This window comes from Ovis aries, chromosome 20, assembly GCF_016772045.2.
Source record: "Ovis aries strain OAR_USU_Benz2616 breed Rambouillet chromosome 20, ARS-UI_Ramb_v3.0, whole genome shotgun sequence".
Lineage (NCBI taxonomy): Eukaryota > Metazoa > Chordata > Mammalia > Artiodactyla > Bovidae > Ovis > Ovis aries.
The window spans coordinates 43,865,861-43,892,199 of NC_056073.1; the positions used below are offsets into that span (position 1 = coordinate 43,865,861).

A 26,339-nucleotide genomic window follows, 5' to 3' on the forward strand; every position below is an offset into this window, starting at 1 on the left:
AACAAAGCAAACGAAATGATGCAAGCCGTTTGGAGTCTGTTTGGAGCTCCTCACTGACCCCAAACGCCTGGCCCTAGGTACCTGAGGGTATTTGCTTTCTGTCCCTAAAATGTTCCTTTCTGTCCCTTTCTCTGTCCTGTCATGCAATGCAGCCAGGCAGGAAAGAAGTGGCATGGGCGTCCTAGAATGCACCCACGGGATACACGTGTCACAGAATTCCAGCATTAGTCATAACGCTAATAACTGTTATTGTTTTCAATCCAGTCCTGTTTTGAGGACATGAAAGCAGCATCTAGACAAGTCCAGGGCAGCAGAGCGGCGGCAGCAGGGCCAAAACGAGGGACACACACAGCATGAAATTTACCATTCCAAGTACACAGCTCAGGGGCACTAAAGACATTCTCACTGTTGTGCCCATCACCACTATCCTTTTCCAGAATGCTTTTCTTCCCAAACTGAAGTTTTGTACTCCTTACACAGAAACTCCCCATTCCCTCCTCCCCTCAGCCCCATTCTGCTTGGTCTCTGCGTTTGATGACCCTAAGCACTTGACATAAGTGGAATCATACAGTATTTATTTGCCCCTTTGTGACTGGCGTATCTTACCTAGTATTCTCAAGTTCCATTTATGTTGTAGCACATGTCAGGATTTCCTTCCTTTTGAGGGTGCCATAGGGCTTCCCCGGCGGCTCAGCAGTAAAGAATCTGCCTGCAATGCAGGAGACTTAAGAGATGTGGGTTTGACCCCTAGGTCGGGAAGATCCCCTAGAGGAGGGCATGGCAACACACTCCAGTATTCTTGCCTGGAGAATCTCATGGACAGAGGAGCCTGGTGGGCTGCAGAGTCGGGCACGACTGAAATGACTCAGCACACACGCATGCAAGGGCTGCATAATATTTCATTGTGTGTGTGCACCTGTACCACACTTTATCTGTTCATCCTTAAATGGACGCTTGGGTTGCTCTCATATTTTAATTATTGTGAGTAATGCTGGTACTCATAGAACATAGGAGTACAAATATCTCTGAGTCTTTGCTTTCAATTCTTTTGAGTCTGTGCCCAGAAGTGGAATTGCTGGATCATATGGTAATTCTAGGTTTAATTTTTTGAGGAACTGCCACACTGATAGCAGTTACACCATTTTACATTCCCACCGACAACAGTGCCCAGGGGTTCCAACTTCTGCACATTCTCTTCAACACTTGATGTGTTTTCTTTCTTTTTTTTTTAATAGAAGACAGTCTAATGAGCATGAAGGTAGTATCTGACCGCAGTTTTAATTCACATTTCCCTAATGATTTGCGACACTGAGTATCTTTTCCTGCATTTGTTGACCACATGTATATCTTCTTTATTGAGAGATCTATTCAAGTCCTTTTTCCATTTTTCATTGGATTTTTTATTTCCTGTTGAGTTCTAGGAGTTCTTTATATATTTGCATATTCCAGATAATAATCTTTTATCAGATGCATGATTTGTAAATATTTTTTCCCATTCTGTAAGTTGCCTTTTATATTCTGTTGGTTGTGTCCTTTGATACTAGAGGTGAACTTAGGTTCACCTCCCTCACCTCACCCTAGTCCTGGCCCTGATATTAGCCCTTCTCTCTTCCAACAAAGCATTTGACAAACTATTCGAAACTACCAACAATGCTTGGGTTCTAAAAGGTGAATTAAGTGCACAATTTTCATTCCTCCATCTGAACTCCTATGACAACCTGGGATATCCAAATCTGAACATCGTTTCTGAAGCATAAGCTAGGCTGTGCTAAGTTTTATAAGGGATAAATAGCCATAAAGAAATTGCTGAGGCATGCCCGCTGTGCCATTCCTCGGAGAAGAGAAGCTTTTAAACTCTTATAGAATGCTTACGATATGCCAGACACTGTTGTGTGTAATTTGCATGTGTTAAATTAACACCCTTAATCTTTACAATAGCCTTATAAAGTGTATGCCCTGGGCACCCCCACTTTATACAGAGCTTAGGGGGAGAGGAAAGCGTAATAAATTAGTGAAGGCAGCATGGCTGGTAGGAAGCAGAACTAGGACCCGAATCACAGAAGCCTGATTCCACATTCTGCACTCTTAACCAGCTATAAACTGTAGCTGCTATATCATCTTCCTCATATTTAAGGAGTTATTTCAGACTCTGGCATCTTCTGACGCAGTTTGTTTCCAGCAAACTGCATTTTTAGGCTTCACTTAGACATCACGGCTCCTCTGCTAGCATTTCTTTTCCTTCTCTTGGCTGACAGAAATGACTTATATTCTATCCTCACAAGAACAAAATCTGAGCCTCCTGGAGATCCATCCATTCCTACTTAATACTCTACCTATGGCTATTTCCCCGAGCTGAAATCGAGGCCAGCAATTAAACCCCAGGCCTATTGTATTAAAGTAGTAGTGCTCGATCTCTGCCCCTCCTACCCCAACGGGCTTGGGGGAGCTAATAGAAAGCCACATTGCACTCTTAGGTACAGAAAAGCAAACCCCACTTATCTGGCTGAGAGTGAGCATATTGGGCACCATCTTAGCAAGTTCAATGTCTCAGCAGGTCACATCTCTCAGGGGAAGAAATAATCCATGTTCTTTTACATTTTGTTTAGCTAATGATGTGTACAATATTTTCCCATATTCTTTTACAATCGTTGAATTTTAATGGATTGGGTAAAACAGCCCAGCCCAGTGCATAAAACAGAAGGTCTCAGTGAAACAGTCTAGTTATCCAAGAAATACTCACTTCTGTAGCTTCAGAAAACACCTCAGCTGTTAAAAAAAATGTCCCCTGGGGCTTCTTTTCCTCTGCCTGGATTCCAGGATCTCATTGGTCTTGAAGCGACTACGGCTTTCTCCCTGTTGCTGCCCTAACCATTGTGATTTGTCGTTTTTTGCAGGACCCTGTGGATCTACTCTGAGACGGGTACATGGGTATATCCTGTGTTTGCCAAACTCAGCCCAGTGGGTCTAGCAGCCTTGTTCTCTCTCAGCCACATCTTTATCATCGGCATCTACCTATTTGGAGAGAAGCTCAACCACTGGAAATGGGGTCAGTGCTTTTCTCTTTTACCTACAGAAACATTTCTTTGTTATGTGTCTTTACTCCTCCTGAAAACAGAAGGATACCCAAGTAAAGCAGAAGGCAGTAATGTTTGATGCCTTTGTCCAAAGTAGGAAAAAGCCTGGGGGAAGTTCCCACTTTGTCAAAAGACCCCATCAAATCATCTCCCCCATTGCCCCTCCAAACGACACCTCATTTAACTTTACAGCTAAACGCCATCTTGTTTAGAGAGCTTTGGATCCAAAGAGCATGGTGTCACCATCCCCTCCATGAAAAAATGGACTCAGAACCTCCCTCTCTTGAGTGAGGACTTGAGATTCACAAGCTCTTCAATGTCAAGATTTCTTCTTCGACTGAAATGGGTCCAGGTGACCTGAGCTCCTCCCGCCCTCAGCTGTCCCTTCCCTGAAGAGTTACCAGCCCTCTCCCACTAGGTTGCTTCTCAGACTTCAGTAAAGTGTTCATCAGGTAAAATCACACCCTGTACTTGAGATCAGAATTCTCGTTGGAGGTTTTAGGCAATGTGAGTATGTCAGAGAGCTGAGCTTTCTAATTATAGGCAGGCAGAACTACGTTGCTTCTTCATAGCAAAAAAATAAGCCCAACTTAGTTGGTTTTAAAGTGAAAGATTTCATTCTCCTCCCTGCTCCCCCTACTGCTCCCACCCCCAGAATATTTTCTTTTGGAAAAGTAACCACGGAAAAGTCAGGTTGCGAAATATCCATGATTTGTTACCTACCCCAGGAGAAGTGCAGGAATTCCATTCTGATTTTGTACATAAGGAAGGCAAGAGTCACACACAGTCCCCCACCACACACCCACGAGCCATTCTGTTCTATTAAAATAGAAGTGGCATCTTCCGCCCAATCTATGAACTGGTGTGAAAACATAAGCCTGTGTATGCAAAAAAATTAAAAAGAAAAACCAACAGTCTGAAGGTTCAGTACAAGAGTGTCTATTTCTGAGAGGAGACTGAGACCCTGGAGAAATAAGCATACAGCCTGGCTTTTTCACATATTTTCGACTCTTGGAGAATTTAACTGGTTAAGAAAGCCTCAAAGGCAATATTCTCCTTGAAAGTAAACACTTTAAAAGAAAAAAATGAAATACTAAAAATTACACAAAAAATCAGGATTTCAAATCACAGGAAATTATCCAGGAAAAAAAAAAAAAAAGAGTGTTGACATTTCAGATGTGCTGACTTCTGATTCTAACTAGTTTTGGCTTCCTGAAGTTCTGGGGAGGTTTTTGATGCCTTCCCAAAATCTATATTAAAAAAAAAAAAAAGAAAGGGAGGAAGAAAACTAATCCATTTAAAACTTGGCAGAAAATGTGCAGAGAAAAAAAGTGATTACTCAGAGCTTAGAGAACAATAACTTTTTAAATCAATTGTATTGAGTTCAATAGGATTAATTTTAAAATTGACAGGCTACAGTGACTTTTAAACATTTTATTGAATTTAAAAAAACACAATTGTCACTGCATTCATATAATTGAAATTGCTGTTTTCAACACAAAGCCCTTTTAACAAGCAAAAACCCCAGCAAATGAGTTAGTGTCAACATGTGGTCACTCATTTGCATCATGCATATGTGAATATTCATGTTAGCGACAGACACTACCATCAGTGGCTGTGTTTCTCTCTTCTCTCTAGATTTTTAACTCCTTAAGAATAGAATGGGTATTATATATGAATTCTATGTAGCACTGGAATAGGATGTGTTATATTCTGAACTGATCTTAATTATAACTGGTTCAATAAGAAATTAAAAGAGAAATTAGATCACATAAAATTCCAATGGCAGTGAACACTGGCTTGCATGTTCATTCACTCTGTCATGTCCAACTGTTTGTGACCCTGTGGACCGTGGCCCACCAGGCTCCTCTGTCCATGGGATTTTCCAGGCAAGAATACAGGAGTGGGTGGCCATTTCCTACTCTAAGGAATCTTCCCGACCCAGGGATTGAAACTGCGTCTCCTGAGTCTCCTGCATTAGTAGGCAGATTCCTTACCACTGAGCCACCTGGGAAGCTAGCCATGTCCCCAGTGAACAGTTAAATCACCTACAACTAAACAGAACTAAACATGTGAAAACATTTCTCACTTCCTATTTTGCTGAACTTCCTAATGTTCAAGCTGGTTTTAGAAAAGGCAGAGGAACCAGAGATCAAATTGCCAACATCTGCTGGATCATGGAAAAGCAAGAGTTCCAGAAAAACATCTATTTCTGCTTTATTTCCTTTGACTGTGTGGATCACAATAAACTGTGGAAAATTCTGAAAGAGATGGGAATACCAGACCACCTAACCTGCCTCTTGAGAAATCTGTATGCAGGTCAGGAAGCAGCAGTTAGAACTGGACATGGAACAACAGACTGGTTCCAAATAGGAAAAGGAGTATGTCAAGGCTGTATATTGTCACCCTGCTTATTTAACTTCTATGCAGAGTACATCATGAGAAATGCTGGGCTGGAAGAAGCACAGACTGGAATCAAGATTGCCGGGAGAAATATCAATAATCTCAGATATGCAGATAACACCACCCTTATAGCAGAAAGTGAAGAGGAACTAAAAAGCCTCTTGATGAAAGTGAAAGTGGAGAGTGAAAGAGTTGGCCTAAAGCTCAACATTCAGAAAACGAAGATCATGGCATCCAGTCCCATCACTTCATGGGAAATAGATGGGGAAACAGTGGAAACAGTGTCAGACTTTATTTTTGGAGGCTTCAAAATCACTGCAGATGGTGATTGCAGCCATGAAATTAAAAGGTGCTTACTCCTTGAAAGAAAAGTTATGACCAACCTAGATAGCATATTCAAAAGCAGAGACATTACTTTGCTGACTAAGGTCTGTCTAGTCAAGGCTATGGTTTTTCCTGTGGTCATGTATGGATATGAGAGTTGGACTGTGAAGAAGGCTGAGCACCGAAGAATGGATGCTTTTGAACTGTGGTGTTGGAGAAGACTCTTGAGAGTCCCTTGGACTGCAAGGAGATCCAACCAGTCCATTCTGAAGGAGATCAGCCCTGGGATTTCTTTGGAAGGAATGATGCTAAAGCTGAAACTCCAGTACTTTGGCCACCTCATGTGAAGAGTTGACTCATTGGAAAAGACTCTGATGCTGGGAGGGATTGAGGGCAGGAGGAGAAGGGGACGACCGAGGATGAGATGGCTGGATGGCATCACCGACTCGATGGACATGAGTCTGAGTGAACTCCAGGAATTGGTGATGGACAGGGAGGCCTGGCGTGCTGCAATTCATGGGGTCGCAAAGAGCCGGACACGACTGAGCGACTGAACTGAACTGATTCTGCTGAAAGCCCTGTAAACGAAGTGAAAGTGAAAGTCACTGGTCATGCCTGACTCTTTGCAATCCCAAGGACTGTGTAGTCCATGGAATTCTCCAGGCCAGAATACAGGAATGGGTAGCCTTTCCCTTCTCCAGGGAATCTTCCCAACCCAAGGACCGAACCCACATCTCCCGCATTGCAGGCAGATTCTTTACTGGCTGAGCCACCAGGGAAGCCCAAGAATGCTGGAGTGGATAGCCTATCCCTCTGCAGTGGATCTTCCTGACCCAGGAATGGAACTGGAGTCTCCTGCATTGTAGGCAGGTTCTTTACCAACAGAGCTATCAGGGAAGCCTGAAAGTTCTGTAAGTCTTCCTCAATTGACAGATGAAAGTCTGAGTCTTCAGAAGGCTCACAAGGGTCTCTGTTAGTTAGGCCCTGCCTTGACTCTTGCTCACCTATCTGCATTAATGCATTCAGGTCCTCAGTGATAAGATGACCTGTATGAAGGGCAATTGCACAGTTCCGTCTGCCCAGGACTGTCCTGGTTAATTTTGAATTATGCTATCTAGGTTGGTCATAACTTTTCTTTCAAGGAGTAAGCACCTTTTAATTTCATGGCTGTAGTCACCATCTGCAGTGATTTTGGAGCCTCCAAAAATAAAGTCTGACACTGTTTCCACTGTTTACCCTGGCCAGGCTTGAACAACACCTCCTCCTACCTCTGAGTCCCTCTCCAAGCCCTCTGTTCTAGATGTATGGAAACGTGTAGGTAGCCAGCTCCTCCATCTGAATTGAGGGCTAACTCTGTTTCTGGCCTTTCCCACAGCCTGAGCTTCCTTGGATGAGAACAGAAATTGAGAGGAGTGCTTTGATGATGTGGTGGGAGGCAGTGGTTAGGAGAAAACTTCTGTGCCTGATTGCCTGGGCTCCTCCTTTGGGCTCAGCACTTACAGACCTGTGACCCTGGGCAAGGCACTCCATGTCCTCACATTCTGTTTTTCTCTTATGCATCATGGAGACAATTTTAGTTCCCTCCTCATAGGATTCTGGAGGATCAGAAATGACTTGGGAAGTGTCAACTGCCAAGAACAGGGTCTGGCACACAGGATTAGTCACTACTGCCGTAATAATTACATTATTACTATTGCCGTAATAATTTCATTCTCACCAAGGAAAAATCAGTAACCTTCTTTTCTGTGTGGATATTCCAATCATCTCCTGAACGGCATGCATACATTATCAGTTTTCCCCAGCTGAAGGTGGTTAAAAGTAGCAACCACCTGCTGCTGCTGCTGCTGCTCAGTCGCTTCAGTCGTGTCTGACTCTGTGCACCCCATAGACGGCAGCCCACTAGGCTCCTCTGTCCCTGGGATTCTCCAGGCAAGAACACTGGAGTGGGAGCAACCACCTAACAGAACGAAATTGACAGAGGTAGTGTAGTTTCTTCTACATTGGAGACGGCGATGGCACCCCACTCCAGTACTCTTGCCTGGAGAATCCCATGGACGGAAAAGCCTGGTGGGCTGCAGTCCATGGGGTCGTGGAGAGTCGGACATGGCTGAGCGACTTCCCTTTCACTTTCCACTTTCATGCATTGGAGAAGGCGATGGCACCCCACTCCAGTACTCTTGCCTGGAGAATCCCATGGAGGGAGGAGCCTGGTGGGCTGCAGTCCATGGGGTCACGAAGAGTCGGACACGACTGAAGCGACTTAGCAGCTTAGCAGTGTAGTTCCTAAAGAACTCACAGAGTGAAATGGGAGGTCAGGCTAATTGAGGCTAAAAGTAATTGGAATCTCTGCTACTGAAATCCTGAGCTACCCTCGCTGGGGGTCACCAGCCAGCCACCAGGTGATCAAGAAGTATCCCTTAGGACCCAGGTCACATGCAGGGGTCTCTCTAGTAGTCGTGCTCAAATGTAACTATGGATTTACGAAATCACTAGGGGAGTTTTAAGAATACTAAGTCCCAAGCCCACCCCAGACCAATTAAATCTATCCGTGGAGATGGGGACTTGGCATGGGTATTTTTCAAAACTTCTCAGTTATTTTAATTTATAGTCAGGGTCAAGAACCACTGTCACAGAACAGTGCCTCTCAAACTTGTATACACCTGCAAATCTTGTTAAAATTAGGATCTTGTTAAGATGTAGACTCTCATTCAGTAGATCTGAAGAAAAGCTTGGAATTCTGTCCTTCCAGCATGTGCCCCCAGAGAGATGGACACTGCTGGTCTGAGAACAAGGCCCAATGTGCCACAGGACGCTGGACTCCTCCCAGCTGAGATAATTGAATCTACTAGCTTCCTTGTGCAATATGGTGTTTTCCCAAGTCAGCTGCTTGGACGAGAAGGGTGTTGGTAATGATGGTCATGTCTACACACTTCCTGCCTCCTCATGTGTCATGTCAGTGGGTGAAAATGAGGAGAAGTTTTAGAAGGGCAATAACCATGAGTGACACCAGGAATCAAATGTAAACTTGGAAGTGTGTGACATTCTCCAGGGGTATATAAATGCAGAGAGCAAGCCCTGGGCACCAGGAGACAACCCTGTCAGGCCCGCAGGAAGGTGCCGCTAGCCTTCAAAAAGACATTGTGGCTCCGAAAGCTCTCAAGAGGTTCCAGAGGACCAACCTGCTTGAGTTGTTACCATCTCATTCCCAGACCTGTACTAGCTTTTCTGTGTCATGGAACAGAGGGGTGGACAAGCACTGAGCCAGTTATTGTGGCCAGAAACCCACTGTGTAAGAGTCATTTTCTATGTTGCAGGCAGAGTGAGGTGGAACATGGATTTCCATCACTGACGAAAGCCAACGGGGGGATGCAGTCTTTGTTAGATCACTGAAAGCTTGGCTCACCATGTCTGAACACCTAGAGATGCTCTAGACAGATTGCTTCCACTCTGAATACTCAGAGAGAGGGGCTGTCATGGGGTCCCAACACAGGCCCCCTTCTCTGCCACTTAATATTGAACTTTGCTTTTTGTTTTTCCCCCTTCTTGATAAGACATAAAGATGCTGACGCCAGGACACAAGTCCCTCAGGAAGAAAAACCCAACAAACCACAAGAGATATCAGGCTTGAAAGGGGCCAAGTGCCTCCAGGCCAAAATGGAGAGCCTCTTATATGTAGGTGTGGCTGGAGAGGCAGTCAGCTTACCTGGGGCCCATGGTCCCTGTCCTTACATTCACATGAGGGCCATGTGCCAGGTGTATCCTTTGTCAAGGCCCAAGACCACAGATTCTTTCCCCACCAGGATAGTTTATAAGCTGAAGATTCCAATCTGGCCAAGTAACCTTGTGATGGTGCCTTGGACAGAATGATATTAAAATCTTCCTTTAATATCATTTCCTATAGATCAGATTTATTTAAAGGAGACTGTATTGTTGAAAGCTGCTTAGAGGCCATCTAGTATATCCCCTCGGTTTTATCCATGAAGAGATTTGTTATAAGGTCGATCTTGCATATTGTCCCTGATCATTTCATAAAAAGAATCCTACTGTCAGTTGTCTCCACATGTATGTATAAAGCATAACCCCACTGGGCACCATTTAGTCAAAAAGAAGAAAACAGCTCCTTTTTGCATTTCTTGTCCTAACTTCATCTCTCTAAGCTCTAAGAGAGTCCGCTCAGGATTATTACTTTTCCCTCTTCCTCAGCCTCTTTTCCCTTGAGGATTCTCCAGCCAGCTCTCAATTCCATCTCCTCCCACTACTTTCTGCACTGTAACTTGCACTCGTCTATGTTCGAATCTCATTCTTCTAACACCTCATATCCCCCCAACAATCTGCCTTCTCACCCTTTTCCAAGCCAAGCCTCTGAAGCTCAACAAATGTTCTTCAGATTTTCAGCTCTAAATCAGTAGCTTTTATGATTGTGGATACATAGCTGTCAATGTTTTGAAATAGTATGATTGTACTTATCCCATGTTCCAACTGTACGAATAATAAGGTATATAATTATGTATGTGTTCATAGTGATGTTGACTAAAGGCGTGGTTTCCCTTACCATGCCCGCAGAAAATGTTTGAATCTTGCATGAGACGAACATTAAATGTTTGGCCTAAAATATCTCTACTCCTTGGTACTAACGGAGGATAAACAGAGGATTGAAATAATTCAGGATGGGAGGAGATCCAAATAGGGTAGTAGGAATATGCCGGGCTCACCTTCCCTCATGAACACATCAGAACCACAACTACACATAGAGTGACTCTCGCCGAAATCAACCTGGGGACCAGCAGAGCAGCTATTCTACAACCCAGGCTGTAAAGAAAGATCCACGCAGAGCTGAGGAGGAGGGAGGAGAAGCAATCTGCTCAGGACCTCCCCTCACTGGTGGGGGACACAGGGGAGGGGGAGATATCATGGGCGAAGGGATCCTCCCTGGGGAACGAGGACTTTGAACCACATATCAGGCACCTCAGCCCTTGGGTCCGACACGGGAAAGATGAGCCCGCTTGGCTGGCTTGAAAACCAGTGGGGTTTACTAAACGCTGTGAGAGACAGCCTCCTGTCTTAAGGAGGTCACACACAGGTCTGCGTTCTCCCCACGACAGCACAGAGGCAACTGGTTGCAAAATGCTTGGGGGCCGCCTCGGGGTGCCCCCCAGCCCGCACCAGGCTCCAGCTCCAGCCCCTCTTGCTCTGCTGGTGCTGGTCTCCTCTAAGGCAGAGGCCACCGTTGCCAGCGGGAATGTGTGCCCTTGAGGGCAAGGAGCCAGCCTGGCCCCTGGCCCTGCTCTGACCAGGGTGGAGGCAGCCATTACCAGCTCATGAATCCCTGCCCACACTCCGGAGGGTGAGTGTCATTGCAGCAGGACAGATCCTCTCGGGGGGGCGGTGGGGCGGGGGGGGGGGGGGGGGTCAGCTCAGTGGCATGGCATCAGCCTCTAACTGAGGGCACACACGGGGGAGAGAGTAAAACCAGCACCCAAGTGCGGCCCCAAGGCCCTAGGCCCTGCCTTTGTCCCAAACCAAGATGGAGACGGCCGTCACACCTGAGAGAAACCAGCTACCTCAGCGGTCCTTGCTCCAGCCCCGCTGCCCCCAGCCACCGCCCCCCCTCCAGCAGAGCAGTGACAGTCACTGAGCACAGAAGCAGCTCTGCTTGCACCTGGTTCTGGCTCTCGCCCCTCCAAAGCCATGACCAGCAGCACACCCTGGATGAAGACATGCTCACTTCAAAGCCGGCTCTCCCGCCAGAGCTGAGGGGCTCACGCAGACTCCAGGGGAATGCTCCAACACAAGGACTTGACGTCAAGACAGAGAGGAGCATCTGTTTCACCTGACTTCATACAGATGAAGAAAGTTAAACAAAACGAGAAGACAAGAGCACTATGTTTCAAATGAAACAACAAACAACAAAAAGTGCTAATGAAACAGATAAATAATTTATCTGACAAAGAATCCAAAGAAATAGTAATAAGAATGCTAAACTGGAGAAAAGTATAGATGAACACAATAAGAATTTCAACGAAGAACTAGAAAATACAGGAAAGAATCAGTCAAAATTGAAAAATGCAATGACTGAAATGAAAAATACTCTAGAGTGCATGAGCAGGAGATTACATGATATAGAGCAATGCATCTGGAAGATAGAATAATGGAAATTGCCCAAGCAGAACAGCAAAAAGGAAAACAAACTTAAGAATAAATAAATGAGAATAGTCTAAGAGACCTCTGGGACATTATCAATTGTACTAACATTTGTGTCTTAGGGTTTCCCAGAAGAAGAGAGAGAAAAAAGCATATAAAATGTATTTGATAAAATCATGGTTTGAAAACTTCCCAAATCTGAAGAAGGAAACAGATGCGCAGGTACAGAAGCACAGAGAATTCCAAACAAGTTGAACCCAAAGGGACTTATACTAAGACGTATCATGATTAAAACGGACAAGGTTAAAGACAAAAAGAGAAGTCTACGGACAGCAAGAGAAAAACAGAGCATCACATACAAGGAAACCTGCCTAAGGCTATCAACTGATTTTTAGCAGAAGGTTTGCAGTTCAGAAGGGAGTGGCATGATATAGGTAAAGTGCTTAAAGGAGAAAATTACAACCTAGGATACTCCTCCCAGGAAGGTTATCCTTCAAAATTGAGGGAGAGATAAAAAGCTTCTCAGACAAGAAAAAATCAAGAGCTTGTCAGTACTAAACCAATCTTACTTCTCAGGTGGTTCACTGGTAAAGAATCCACCTGCCAGTGCAGGAGATACAGGAGATGCGGATTTGATCCTTTGGTAGGGAAAATCCCCTGGAGGAGGACATGGCAACCCACTCGTGTTCTTGCCTGGAAAATCCCGTGGACAGAGGAGCCTGGCAGGCTGCAGTCCATGAGGTCACAGAGTCGGACATGACGGAGTACCTGGAGAGAGAGAAACCGATCTTACAAGAAGTGTTAAGGGGTGGTCTTTAAATAAAAATGAAAAGGCTATAAAAAAAATAAAATTATAGGAAGGGGAAAATCCTACTAGTACAGGCGAATATATACTAAAGGCTGTGGATCGACCACTGACATAAGATAGCATGAAGCTTAAAAGATAAAAATGTAAAATAAACTATACAATAAACAGGGAAGGGACAGACATGAAGATATAAAATGTGACATCAAAAACACAAAACATGGGGATGAGAGGGGGAAATGTAGACCCTTTAGAATGTGAATATTCATTGGAAAGACTGATGCTGAAGCTGAAATTCCAATACTTTGGCCCACCTGATGCTGGGAAAGATTGAAGGTAGGAAGAGAAGGGCATGACAGAGGATGAGATGGCTGAATGACATCACCAACTCATGGACATGAGTTTGAGTAGGCTCCAAGAGTTGGTGATGGACAGGGAGGCCTGGGATGCTGTAGTCCATGAGGTCACAAAGAGTCGGACATGACTGAGCAACTGAACTGAGCTGAACTTTAGGGTCTGTTTGAACTTAAATGACTACCAGTTTAAAATAAATGGATATAGTTACAGATCAGCATATATGAACTCCACAATAACCACAAGTCAAAAAACTACAATGTATATACAAAAACCAGCTATGCATTGTGAAAACATGTTCAGAGATAAATTCTGAAGACTCAAAGGAATCTAGAGACTGTTGAGCCCCATGAGAATTCAGGACTAAGAACCCATCCCTACCTTCTAGAACCCAACAAAAAAATATGATTCACAGGGTGTGAGTGCCCTCAGAGCTTCGTGGTTGGACATGGAGACTCTGATCCAGTGGAAGGAGCCACCTGCCTTCCTTTCCCTGAGGAACTTCCCACCATCGCCTCCACTCTTGCTTCTGCTGTTTCTCTCCAAGACGTCGTGTTCTGTTGTGTCTCTTGACTCGAGAAGGAATCCCCAGTCCTTGGCACCCGGGGTTGAAGCAATGGTTCTGTTGTGTCTCTTGACTTGAGAAGGAATCCTCAGTCCTTGGCACCCAGGGTTGAAGCAATGAGCTTTTGATTACAGTTAGACTTGAAGTGCTGAGGGTTGGTAACAACATGGATAAACAAAGTTTTAGGTTGCCTCAGAGAAATCCTAGAAGGAACAACTTTGAGAAGTTTACAATGAGCAAACTCTTCAATACAAGAGAACTAACGTGTTGCTTCAGAGAAGGCAATGGCACCCCATTCCAGTATTCTTGCCTGGAAAATCCCATGGACAGGAGCCTGGTGGGCTGCAGTCCATGGGATCGCTAAGAGTCAGACACGACTGAGCAACTTCACTTTCACTTTTCACTTTCATGCATTGGAGAAGGAAATGGGAACCCACTCCAGTGTTCTTGCCTGGAGAATCCCATGGACGGAGGGGCATGGTGGGCTGCCGTCTATGGGGTCGCACAGAGTTGGACACGACTGAAGCGACTTAGCAGCCATGTGTTGTGTACCTGAAAACAGATTCATTAAAGGCCCTAAATGTCTACTTCAGAAAAGAGAAGATATTGTGCTTATGTCTACAGACCTAATGTAGAGAAGACCTAACTGGGGCAAAGAGAATTCACATCAAAAATGTAAAACAAGAGGAAGCATCAATGAAAAGAACGTGAAACATGTAAAGCTAGATAAATCAGCAAGGCTTCACTTAAGTTATTGGATGTAGTATGGATTGACGAGGAACTGAAGAAAGGAGACTGTGCTTAAAGATGCTGAGAGACATGAATTCAAAGGTGGCTGTGGGGGCTGAGTGATTAGGAGCTAGCTGCCCTAGAAAATCAGTGTGATGAGGCGGCTAGAGGAGGACCTCATGTCATCAGTCTCTAACACCTCTGAGAAGGGGGGTTCCAACAAAATGCAATGATAAGCTATTTAAAGTTTACTGTTAAGGATATAACTGATGGAGGGGGTAGGGTTTCAAGAATAAAGCCTGGAACTGCAAGCTGAGACTGTTGTGGTAATATGAGCCAGGAGTAACAGGGCTCTAGAAGGGCTGAGAAGAGGCTGAGCTGAAAAAAGACTGCATTTGGCAAGACAGGAAGGACAATGAGTTAATGAAGTTTCTGAAGTTTCAAAGTTTATGCGAAGATTTGTGATCATTAAAGATGGAGGTACCAATGGTTGGCTAAATGGAAGTCATTCTAGAAATCTAATGCTACAATTTCAGTAGAATATACCCCTCTAATAAGCTTACTAAGCACTAACCAATATGCCAGTACTTTTCTACCCATGCCAATAAACTGATTTGGTGAAAGGTCACAGAATGGCCCCTAAAATAGCCACGCTTCTGTTTCCTCTCTCATTTGATTGATGTGGTCTCTTCATCTGCAAAGTCTCAAAATTTGTCGACAGACTATGTGCAGCCTTCAAACACATGCTGAAGGCAACAGCCATCAGTGGTTCACAGGAAATGTTCAGAGCCACAGGATGCCAACCGCCCCTTTGGTCAGCTGGGCAGCTGTGAGCCACGCCCCAAGCAGGACAGCAGAAATGTCCCCTCCTGTGCTTGCAGCAGTGCTGGCGGATTTCAGAGCTCTTCAAGTACATCATCTCGCCTGTGGAAAAGTCTCCTCAACTCTCCACACGAGAATACCCATTAGGGAAGCCCTGATGACTGAGGTCTTTTTCTGTTCTCATTTGTACAGGTGACAGAATGCAACCGGGGAAGAAGAGGAAGTGATCAGACACCGTTTTCCAAGAACTAAGAAGGAAGAAAACATGAGAAATTTTTTCCCATCTTTGTTTTATTTTTCCTGGTAGGGGAAGGTGGTGGAGCAACATAGGAAAGTAGAAGGGACAGAGAATGATATATAAATTTTAAACAAGGGTTATGAAAGTAGGGGATTAATTTGAGGACTTTTGGCTTTTTGAAACATTTGCCCCTAAAACAATTCCTGCTCTCGCAGAATTTGTGACCTCTGTCTGACCTCTGGGAAGGATGGTCTGTGGTCAACGTCTCACTGAAGGCCAAAGAAACTCATGTAAATGCGGTGTCAGAGAATGTTTAGAGAAATGCAGTGTCAGAGAATGTTTAAAGAGAAAGGAACTTAGGGTCATCCACACTCTTCACAGAGAAGGAGCCTGAGGACCTAGACGGGAAGTTACCTCATGCAGCCAAACCTATAGTGTTAGAACCAAGACAACAACTTTTATCTCCCAGACCTGCCAACTCCCAGTCCTGGCCCATTTCTGAATAATCCCAATTTTCCTCAAAAGAAGCACTTTCATAAGCTAGTTATTTTCATGGGTTTCTCATCTATTTTTTTTTCCTGTAAATGGAAATGTAGGAAGATGGCTGCTGCTAGCAAATTAACTGGGGCAATGAGAAAATAAGTTATAAAAATATTGGGAAATCTATCCCTTTGTGAGCAAGCATTTGGGGCAAGGAAACATGGAACACAGGGACATCGTTAGAATCTCTTACATGGGAACACTGATTGATTCGTTAAATAAATGTACATTTTACTTGGGGAACAGTCTGGATGGGAAGTGACATGATTATGACTGCTGAGACAGCTTTGGCATGAAGCACTTCGCTGAGCTGTTCAGTCGCTCAGTCGTGTCCAATTCTTTGTGATCCCAAGCACTGAGGCACGCCAGGCTTCCCTGTTCTTCACCATCTCCAGGAGTTTGCTCAGACTCATGTCCATTGGCTCAGTGGACATCCAGCTCATCTCGTGGCTTAGTTAGGTTATGGTTTACAAACGCTGATTGTCAGCTGATTAACGAACGTGTTCATAAACCTGCTTTACTTTTCCTAGAGAATTTTTTCTTTATTTTCAGACACATTTTATAAAGAACACAAATGATTAGTGGTAGGTAATCACATTCGAGTCCATCGAAACTCCAGCAGACCCATAGGGGTTGGGTGAATTGTACTTGGGCTTTCCAATCTAACATGATATAGGAGAAATGCAATGAAAATGGACATCAAGGGCGGTTTGATGGATTTAGGGAAGAGAGCAGAATATTCCGATAGGGCAGGGAGGACAGGGGAAGACCAGGACAGGCACCAAGAGGCCTGCCGGATCTCCACTCCTCTTCAGTTATGCAAATACGAGCCTCGAGTCTTTTGTTCTGAAGCTGGAAACACCACCTCCTTTCCCACACCAGCTGCTTCTGGACTGTTCCACACACGTGGTCTCAGCGGGAGCCCAGAAGCAGTTGTCACAGGGGACATTCTCCAAAGGTGAAGCCCACAGGGGATCACCCAAATTTTCCACACCCCCCGAATGACTCGGGCTGCCTATTTCTCAGAATCATAGTAAGCTCCTGCCTGGGATGAGCCTGCAGATTTCTATTTGTGACTTCACTGTCCCTGGGACCAAATTAAACTCTGCTAGCTGCATGACTGGCCACCGTGCAGTAGCTATTCCAGCCCTAGAAATACCTCAGAACCATTCCCCACTGAGCACAGACGTAATCACACAGTGCTTCCTTGGTCTTGCTGTAGCTTAAGAAAGGAGAAGCAATAGAACACCCGTCACGAACACTAATGTGTTCATTAAAAGGGAGATAGTGTCAGCCGCCTACATAAAGCTGTGTTAGACCCTTAGTGGTTAGAGAACAATACAAACCAAATGATAATGATGAGAAAACTGGCAATATTTGTACAGGGTCATGAATTTAGAGCCACTCTCACCTCCAAGACCTCATTTATCTTGGGGGTAGTTCAGTCATTCGGCCATGGCTGACTCTTTGCAACCATGGACTGCAGCACGGCAGGCTTCCCTGTCCTTCACTGTCTCCCGGAGCTGGCTCAAACTCATGGGCTGGTCTATCCTGTGCTTATATTCTGGAGTTGCTCTCTCCCATGTGACACCAATTTTGAGTTTGGGGAGAAGACTTGCCTGGTTTGCCTAAACAAACCAGGCATTAGCCCCATCCTCCCTGCGAATGGGTCATTCGTTTCCCAAGCTATTTTTGGCTCCTCTGCACCTACTTGCTTGCAATACTTGTCATTACAGGAAGTCAGTTTCATACACTGTAATCCCCAAACGCGTGGTGCTGGCATGCGGAGAGTGTGGGGTGTGGGGAGGGGGGTTGAGGAAAGAGTGAGGAGGCCAGTCTTCCAGAAGACTGCCTGGCTGAGCGCTGAGCCCACTCCAATTCTGGGTACCCCCACCCCAAGGGCACAAGTGTCAGAAACCTGAGTCCATATCCAGACTTTATTTTCCATTCTCATGTAGCTGATGGTTCCTTTCTTTTTTTTTTTTTTAATAAGAGCATTTGAGTAGGTAGCAAAGCCAGTCAGAACTGTTTATTTATAGCAGTGGATTTTCAATGCTGTATAAATTAGAAATCATTGCTGAATGAGGCCCGCGCCCACTCACGCACGCAGGGCCGCTATCTGAGAGTCCTTTCACACAGTTTGACTGTACACAGTCTAAAATGGGAGAAAATGACATGCTCCAAGTCAAATGACGGAGTCACAGCTAAACTGCAAAGCAGAAAACCAGCAATTATTTTTCTCCAGCACAATATGGGGAGTACGACAGGTGCAATTATCCAATATTATTTAACAGCACCGGTTTGTGGTGTAGGGAGAAAATAAAGGTTTCTGTGTCGTGAAGAGAAAAAAAGAAAATGGGAAAGAACTTGCCTCCAGCTCCTGTTTCTGTGGATTAAGCTGTGTTATGTAAATTGAAACTGGCCTGGATTCCAGAAAAGGAAGGAAGAAGCACCTGGCTCCCTCGGCCTGGCTCCCCGGAAGCTCCCCACTTGCGTCACCAGGGACTCTTGAGAAAGGCCCTTTCCTGGGGATCCTGAGCTGCTTTCTCAGAGGCAGTGGCTCCAGGTAAAACTGCGTGGAAGGCTGAGCTTCCTGAACTCCTGTCCCTTAGAGGGAAAGCATCTCCAGCAATGATTCCTCCACCCTCAACTGAATTAAGATGCACTAAAAGCAAGGAAATGGCAACCCACTCCAGTACTCCTGCCTAGAGAATCCCAGGGATGGAGGAGCCTGGTGGGCTGCCGTCTATGGGGTCGCACAGAGTTGGACACGACTGAAGCGACTTAGCAGCAGCAGCAGCAAAAACAAAGGCAGACCACAGGAATAATTTTCACTCCCTTAATCAGATCTCCAGGATTTTGTCCTTCAGCACACTTCTATTTCCACCCCCAAGCCTTTCCTTTCTTGGCCATCCTACTTGGATAAGTTGGATGGCGTTGTCGACTCAATGGACATTCGTTTGAGCAAACTCTGGGAACTGGTGAGGGACAGGGAAGCCTGGCGTGCTGCAGTCCATGGGGTCGCAAAGAGTCGGGCACGACTGAGTGCGACAACAAGCCTGGAAAGACCCTTCTTCCAGCTGTCATCAAAGAAGTTGTCCTTCGGCTTCCAACTCTGAGTGTCACTTAGTTCTAAAGAGTTCTCTCTTGCTGGTCCAGGGCTGCGGGCTCTTCCTCTCAACTCCCGCCGCAGGCCCCGCCTCGCCTTCTACGCTCTCCTTTTCACCTCTCCCTCTGGGATTCTGTTTCCGTAACGATAAGGAACGCTGAAAAGAACCTAAGCATCAGAACCCGGTCAGACCTGAATTTAAATGCTGACTCCACCACTCAGTACTTATATAGAACCTGGGGAAAACAGTTTACTTTTCTGAATCTTGGTTCCTTAAAATCACCTGATAATCCCGATCAAGTAAGATGACTTGAAGCGATGCATGCAAGTGTTTGGCATGTCCCCTCCCCATTCCACCTCACTTAACTGCAAACTCCTGGAGCCCAGGTAGTTGTCTGTATCCCCCATAATGCCTAACTCCATGCCGGGAGAAAGTACTGAAAATACGTGCAGACTCACCTGAGGATTACTTACAACTTCCAAATTTTACAGGCCTAATCACCAAAGAGGAGCTAAAAAGCCTCTTGATGAAAGTGAAAGAGGAGAGTGAAAAAGTTTACTTAAAGCTCAACGTTCGGAAAACAAAGATCATGGCATCTGGTCCCATCGCTTTATGGGAAATAGATGGGGAAACAGTGGAAACAGTGTCAGACTTTATTTTGGGGCTCCAAAATCACTGCAGCTGGTGATTGCAGCCAGGAAATTAAAAGACGCTTAATTCTTGGAAGGAAAGTTATGACCAACCTAGATAGCATATTAAAAAGCGGAGATATTACTTTGCCAACAAAGGTCCGTCTAGTCAAGGCTATAGTTTTTCCAATGGTCATGTATGATGTGAGAGTTGGACTGTGAAGAAAGCTGAGTGCCGAAGAATTGATGCTTTTGAACTGTGGTGTTGGAGAAGGCTCTTGCGAGTCCCGTGTACTGCAAGGAGATCCAACCAGTCCCTCCTAAAAGAGACCAGTCCTGGGTGTTCATTGGAAGGACTGATGCTAAAGCTAAAACTTCAATACTTTGGCCACCTCATGCGAAGAGTGGACTCATTGGAAAAGACCCTGATGCTGGGAGGGATTGGGGACAGGAGGAGAAGGGGACAACAGAGGATGAGATGGCTGGATGGCATCACCGACTTGATGCACATGAGTTTGGGTGAATTCCGGGAGTTGGTGATGGACAGGGAGGCCTGGCGTGCTGCAATTCATGGGGTCGCAAAGAGTTGGACACGACTGAGCAACTGAAATGAACTGAACTGAATCACCAAATAGCTTCCTCCTTTTCCGGAAGCTGAGAGTCCCAGCATGAGATTCACTGTTTCATTTAAGATACTTTCTCCATCTTAAGTCCCAGAATCCTACTGACAATGGTGATCAAATTTTCACATGATATAGCAGTGGAAAGCATATGGATAGGATGGGACTTAGGATGAGTAAATTTTTATAAAGAAATAAAAAGAAAGATGAGGGAAGGCCTGAAGAATAAACACTGCATACAGGTGACTTTCCAGATTGGACTATCAGAATGACATTGATTAACCCAAGGAGAGCCCATAGGATACTAGGATTCAAGTCAGGGAGACCTTTAAACGGTAGGGGGGAGGGCATCAGAAATAAACCATATTTAGCTCTAAATTTATTTTCCTTTAGGTGCCTGCCCACCTCTTCCTCACAGATGATGCCTGCTGTCACTGAGGCGTGGTCTAGTTTAACTCTTACTTCATCATAACTAAGACTTCGTCAGTCACTCCATGGTATGAGTCTTCAGGGACCTTGGAAAGAGGACTCTGCCACCCCAAATATCTTGCCAATGTACAAAAAACCTCCTTCACTAGAAACTAAAACCTTTCATTTTACATGGAAAGACATATTGAACATAAACACTTCTGAGGCCTTCCCTGGTGGCTCAGATGGTAAGGAATCTGCCTGCAATGCAGAAGACACATGTTTGATCCCTGGGTCAAGAAGATCCCCTGGAGAAGGAAGTGGCAACCCACTCCAGTATTCTTGCCTGGAAAATTCCATGAAAAGAGGAACCTGGCAGGCTACAGGCCATGGGGTCACAAAGAGTCAGATACAACTGAGCAACTAACACTTTCACTTCTTATGAGAGAGTTACCTATTGACTTACACTCATCCATGTCCAATTATCAATGAAGGATATTTGATGATTTAAAAATGTCTTTTAATATGGCAAGAGGCATGCTTAGAAGAATAAAAATGGGATATTGTAAGAAAAGGAACAGTACAGAAAGAGTCAGCTGGACTCAGAGGACAAACCTTACTAGTCCACAATGTTTTACCACCTGGCTGCCAAGAAATGACTGGCTATGTGTGCCGTGATGCTCACCCCTCCTTCTGAGAGCTAATCTATGGCTGGAGTACCCCCAGATAGAGTAGGCAGTGATCTTAGCCACTGATGGGTCAAAGAAACTCAGCATCCCTTTGAAGAAGCATGGCTGTGACCCACCACACTTGATGATTGCAGTCTTGACCAACTGGCTGCACCACAAGAATTTAAACTTGCTTTATGACTGGGGAGAGAAGTCACTGCAGGGTTGTTACCATTCTTAAGAAGAGAAGAGACAGCAAAGACGAAAAGTGATCCCACTGGCTCCTGAAGCAATTCTGATGCCTTCAGAAATGCATTTTACATCATGACCCAGCAGAAACACACACACACAAAACACACTTTTAATATGTATGATAGACCAATTATTTTCTACCCTATTATTTTCCACTATTTGAAAGATTTTGTGATAAATTGATTTCTTACTACAATAGCAATAGGGTTGCAACCAATCAGTTGAACAACACTGTACTCCATCATATTGTGGGATTCATTTGCTCATTGAATGAGTAATTATAAAGTGCCTACTATGCGTATGAACGGAGAAGGCAATGGCACCCCACTCCAGTACTCTTGCCTGGAAAATCCCATGGACAGAGGAGCCTGGTGGGCTGCAGTCCATGGGGTTGCTGAGGGTCGGACACGACTGAGTGACTTCACTTTCACTTTTCACTTCCATGCATTGGAGAAGGAAATGGCAACCCATTCCAGTGTTTTGCCTGGAGAATCCCAGGGATGGGGGAGCCTGGTGGGCTGCCGTCTATGGGGTTGCACAGAGTTGGACACAACTGAAGTGACTTAGCTTAGCTTATGTGTATGAAAGTGGAAGTGTTAGTCACTCAGTTGTGTCCGACTCTTTGTGACTCCAAGGACTGTAGCCTGCCGGGCTCCTCTGTCCATGGGATTCTCCAGGCATGATTACTGGAGTGGGGAGCCATTCCCTTCTCCAGGAGATCTTCCTGACCCAGGGACTGAACCCAGGTCGTCCGCACTGCAGGCGGATTCTTTACCATCTGAGCCACCAGGGATACTTTGTGTATGACCCTGGCCAAGTGCACACCGTGGCCTGAGGACAGGAATGTGGTGGCCATCATTGCATTAGGGCTTGGGGCGTGCGGCCTTTTATCTTGCTGCACCCCTGGGAATACAGAACCAAGCCTAGTTTTTCCAGCTCAGTCTGTTAGCAGCTGCTCTGCCAGGCTCAGCTCCTCTGAGATGCTGACAGGAAGAAGAGAAAAAACACTTCCACTGCGAGAGCTTACAAAACCTTCCGCTGAGGCTTAAGTCTGGCCTGAGCCAATATATTTGGTTACACTTTGGGGATTTGTTTTCACTCAACACTTAATTTTATTAAGATTCAAATGATGAAGTTAGATGACGCAGAGTTAGGAAAACAAATACTATACGACTTCTACCTTGCCAGGAATCTGGTACAGGATTCTGAGAACTCTCAGTTTTATTCGAGGCATGTTTTATTCCATTTGAAAAGTTTTCTAACTAAATCCTAAAATGTACTCATGTTGGACATTTTATGTACATGCATTAATGCAACTTGGCCAATTTTTAAAATCATGGAGTTAAATAAAATTCTTTTTACTGTGAAATAAATTGCGTTGGCACTGCCTGCATTTTCCCCTTTAGACTTCCTGCCATCGTGAACTTCCAGTGCCCTTATATCACCAAACCAAAAGAAAGAGGCCAAGAGATCTATCTGCACCCAGTTCAGTCACGGCCGCCTTGCTCAGCAGTGTGGGTAAGCCTCACTTTAAGGGAAAGAAAAGATGGGTTGAAAAATATTCTTCCCAGTTACAGATGAACCTCACTCGGGCCCACCTGGGGGCCATATTAGACCATCGGCATGGAATGAATATAGGGGTTACTTGTGTGACTGTATCAGCAATGATGAAGGGAGACTTTGCTGTCATTCTGGTGGGTTTAATGAAAAGGCTATGTGCTCTTTCTGTGGCTGCTCACTGGGACGGAGATTGAGATCACAACTCTAGAAGCGGATGTCCAAGGATGAAAGCCAGCAAAGTCTGAGCTGTTTGTGTGTACATGTGTTTATGTGTGCATTATAAGAGTTGTGCTTGTACACCTGAGATTCAAGGGCAGCAAGCCCCTTTCCCCCGGTTGGTGGGTGGAGGTGCCCAGGGCAGGCAGCAACTCAACATTTCCGTGTTGCCTTCCTGCCTCTTCCCTTTCCTCCTCTACATGCGTCACTCATTAGTTCATGCATCTCTCACACAGTCACCCTTGAACACCCTCCCAGTGCTAGCGGACTCAGCCCCTAACATAGAATATCATCAGATAAGTTGTTTATCCAGTATCTAAATAATCTTAATTAACATTTAGCTAAAACAAGAAGGGGATGACAGAGGATGAGATGGTTGGATGGCATCACCAACACAATGGACATGAGTTTGAGTAAGCTCCAGGAGTTGGTGATGAACAGGGAGGCCTGGCGTGCTGCAGTCCATGGGGTCACAAAAAGTCGAACATGACTGAGTGACTAAACGAAACTGATCTCTCCAGTCCTTCCCTGTCTGAAGGGCAGACATAATTATCCCAATGTTAAGGATAAAGAAACAGGCTCAATGAGGTTGATGAATATGACCAAGAAAGAAAGTTACGCTAGAAAAATGGAGCCCAAGCCCAGTCTGGTCAGTTCGGATGGCTCCTTTTCTTTACACCATGTAACTTCTACCAAATCTTGCTTCTGTTTCCTTCATGATGTCTTTCCCTCATGATCAGTCCTTTCTGCTGACTCCTCAAGATCATTTTATACCCTCTGATATGGCATGGGAAGGTACAGGCCCCAGGAAAATCACATTATGGTGGAAAACTCTCTCTTCAGAGCCCGAGCAGCTCAAATGGCCATGAAAATGGGTTACATGGACATTGTGGGGAGCCTCATGCAATGTGGGGAGGCGGGGAAGGAAATACAGCTGACCCTTGAACAATGAAGGGGTTAAGAGTGACAACCCCGCCCACAGTGGAGAATCCTGTATCTTGTATAGTCAGCCTTCTGGATCCGAGGTTCCTCGGTACTCGTGATTCCACACCCATAGATCTCACCAACAGCAGATCATGCGGTACTGTAGCATTCACTACAGAAAAAAAAACCTGCGTAAAAGTGGACCTGTGCAGTTCAGATTTGTGTTTCTCAAGGTCAGCCATAGTGCAAAGAGCTGCTGGAGCTGTATACAGAAGAGCTATTCAGTCTTGCCTGCATATTTGGAGTTATCTGAGAAGCTTATAAAAATAATTTTGCCCAGATCCCTCCTCCAGAAATTCCAAATTGTTCTAGGCTTTGGATTAGGCATTAGGAGTTTTAAAAGCACTTCTAGGTCATTCCAATGGGCAGCCAAAGTTGGAAGCACTGATATATGGGAATTCTGTTTGTATATTATTTTGAAGTAGCAGCAGCTGAGGCCTAGTTGAATATAGTAAGTTTTGATTGCTTTAAACATCGCCTGGGAGAGCCCCCGCCTTCTATCCTCACTGCCTTCTGAGGCCCTGCCATCCTAGCACCCAGCAGATTGGGAGGCTTCATTGACGGTCTGCTCTGTCGGATGCAGTATCGGAGGTGACTCGGGCAGAGTACGGGGCCAGCCTCTGAGGGTGGTTCACAGTCCTCTCCAGAGCTTTCTGGTGGGGTCTTCTCACAGCTGCCTGTAGATGTCATTGCTGTTCCCTAGCAGAGACAAAGCACGACGGCTAGAACCCAGTGGAGGCTCCTGTCGGGAACTCTGCTGGCAATCAGCCTTCGGATCTGAACCGCGGCACTGGCCCGCCTGGATCTCCAGCCTGCAGGCCCACCCTACAGATTTTGGACCTGCCAACCTCCACGACAGCTGAGCCAACCTCCGTGAAACCTCTGTCTCTCTTTCTCTCTCCACCTACCCACCCACCCAGACACACACCCACACACCCAGACACACACCCACCCAGACACACACCCACCCAGACACACACCCACACACCAAGACACACCCACACCCACACACACACACACCCCCACCTATTGGCTCTGCATCTCTGGAGAACCCTGGCTAACACACCCCTCTCCCTTCCCCTCCCCAGCCTCACTTCCTCCTCCTCATCTGCGCCCCTCCTTCCCAAGCCTCGCTCCATGCCTGCCCCTTATTCATTCAACCCTCTCTGATGACGCCTGCAGCCCCTGTGACTCATAGGCCTATAATAAGCCCTCAGCTTCCGTTTGACAAATTCTCTCTCCTCTCTTCATTCAAGAGTCTCCCCAGATCCCACATCATCCAATCAAGGAAACAACAGTCTGTCCTTCCTTGGATGAGTTCATTCAGTGGAACAGATTTCAGAAAAAAATCTAATGCATGAATGTTGCTTTGAAAATCGAATTCTGAGACTGTTCCACACACAACTGTACCAGGCCTCAGTGTATCAAAGTTCTCTGCTTTAGGGGCTGGGCTGCAAGGGGCTGGTTGTGGACCACAGAGATTCATCCTTGGCACATTCTCACATGTGCTAATGATGCTCATGAGGCCATAGCTTTGGGTGTGACTTCCCAACTGAGGTGCTAACGGCTACTGCCCTCCATGGCTACAGATTTTACAACCAGCCTCACACTACCTCTGTCCATGTGACATTGCTTACCAGGTGCACTGGGTCAGAGGGAGTAAAGGGGTCAGACAAATCCATAGGCATATGTTCACCTGCCTTCTTTCTGGGGGCTAAGCCCATTCTTACACAGTTCAGTTCAGTTCATGTCCGACTCTTTGCAATCCCATGGACTGCAGCACGCCAGGCCTCCCTGTCAGCCAACTCCCGGAGTTTACTCAAACTCATGTCCATTGAGTAAAGGAGTCAGGAGTAAAGGAATAAAGGGGTCAGGACAAATCCATAAGCATATGTTC

General features: G+C 45.5%; 1 protein-coding gene across 29 annotated transcripts in view; it reads left to right on the forward strand.

The window, feature by feature from the left end:
• The window catches only part of ADTRP (androgen dependent TFPI regulating protein), a 126,587-nt gene that overhangs the window by 52,881 nt on the left and 47,367 nt on the right, over positions 1–26,339 (forward strand). For 21 of the 29 annotated variants that reach the window (XR_009597664.1, XR_009597683.1, XR_009597675.1 and 18 more), the window contains exons 5-6: positions 2,895–3,046; positions 23,089–23,200. Coding sequence is in view for 8 of the 29 variants with exons in the window: in XM_060403524.1 (XP_060259507.1) it covers positions 2,895–3,153 (259 nt within the window). In the remaining 21 variants the exon portion in view is untranslated. Of the gene's footprint in view, positions 1–2,894; positions 11,990–15,409; positions 18,352–20,747; positions 23,056–23,088; positions 23,201–26,339 lie in introns of those variants that run through there. The other 8 variants (XM_060403526.1, XM_042236748.2, XM_060403525.1 and 5 more) reach the window with 4 other exon arrangements.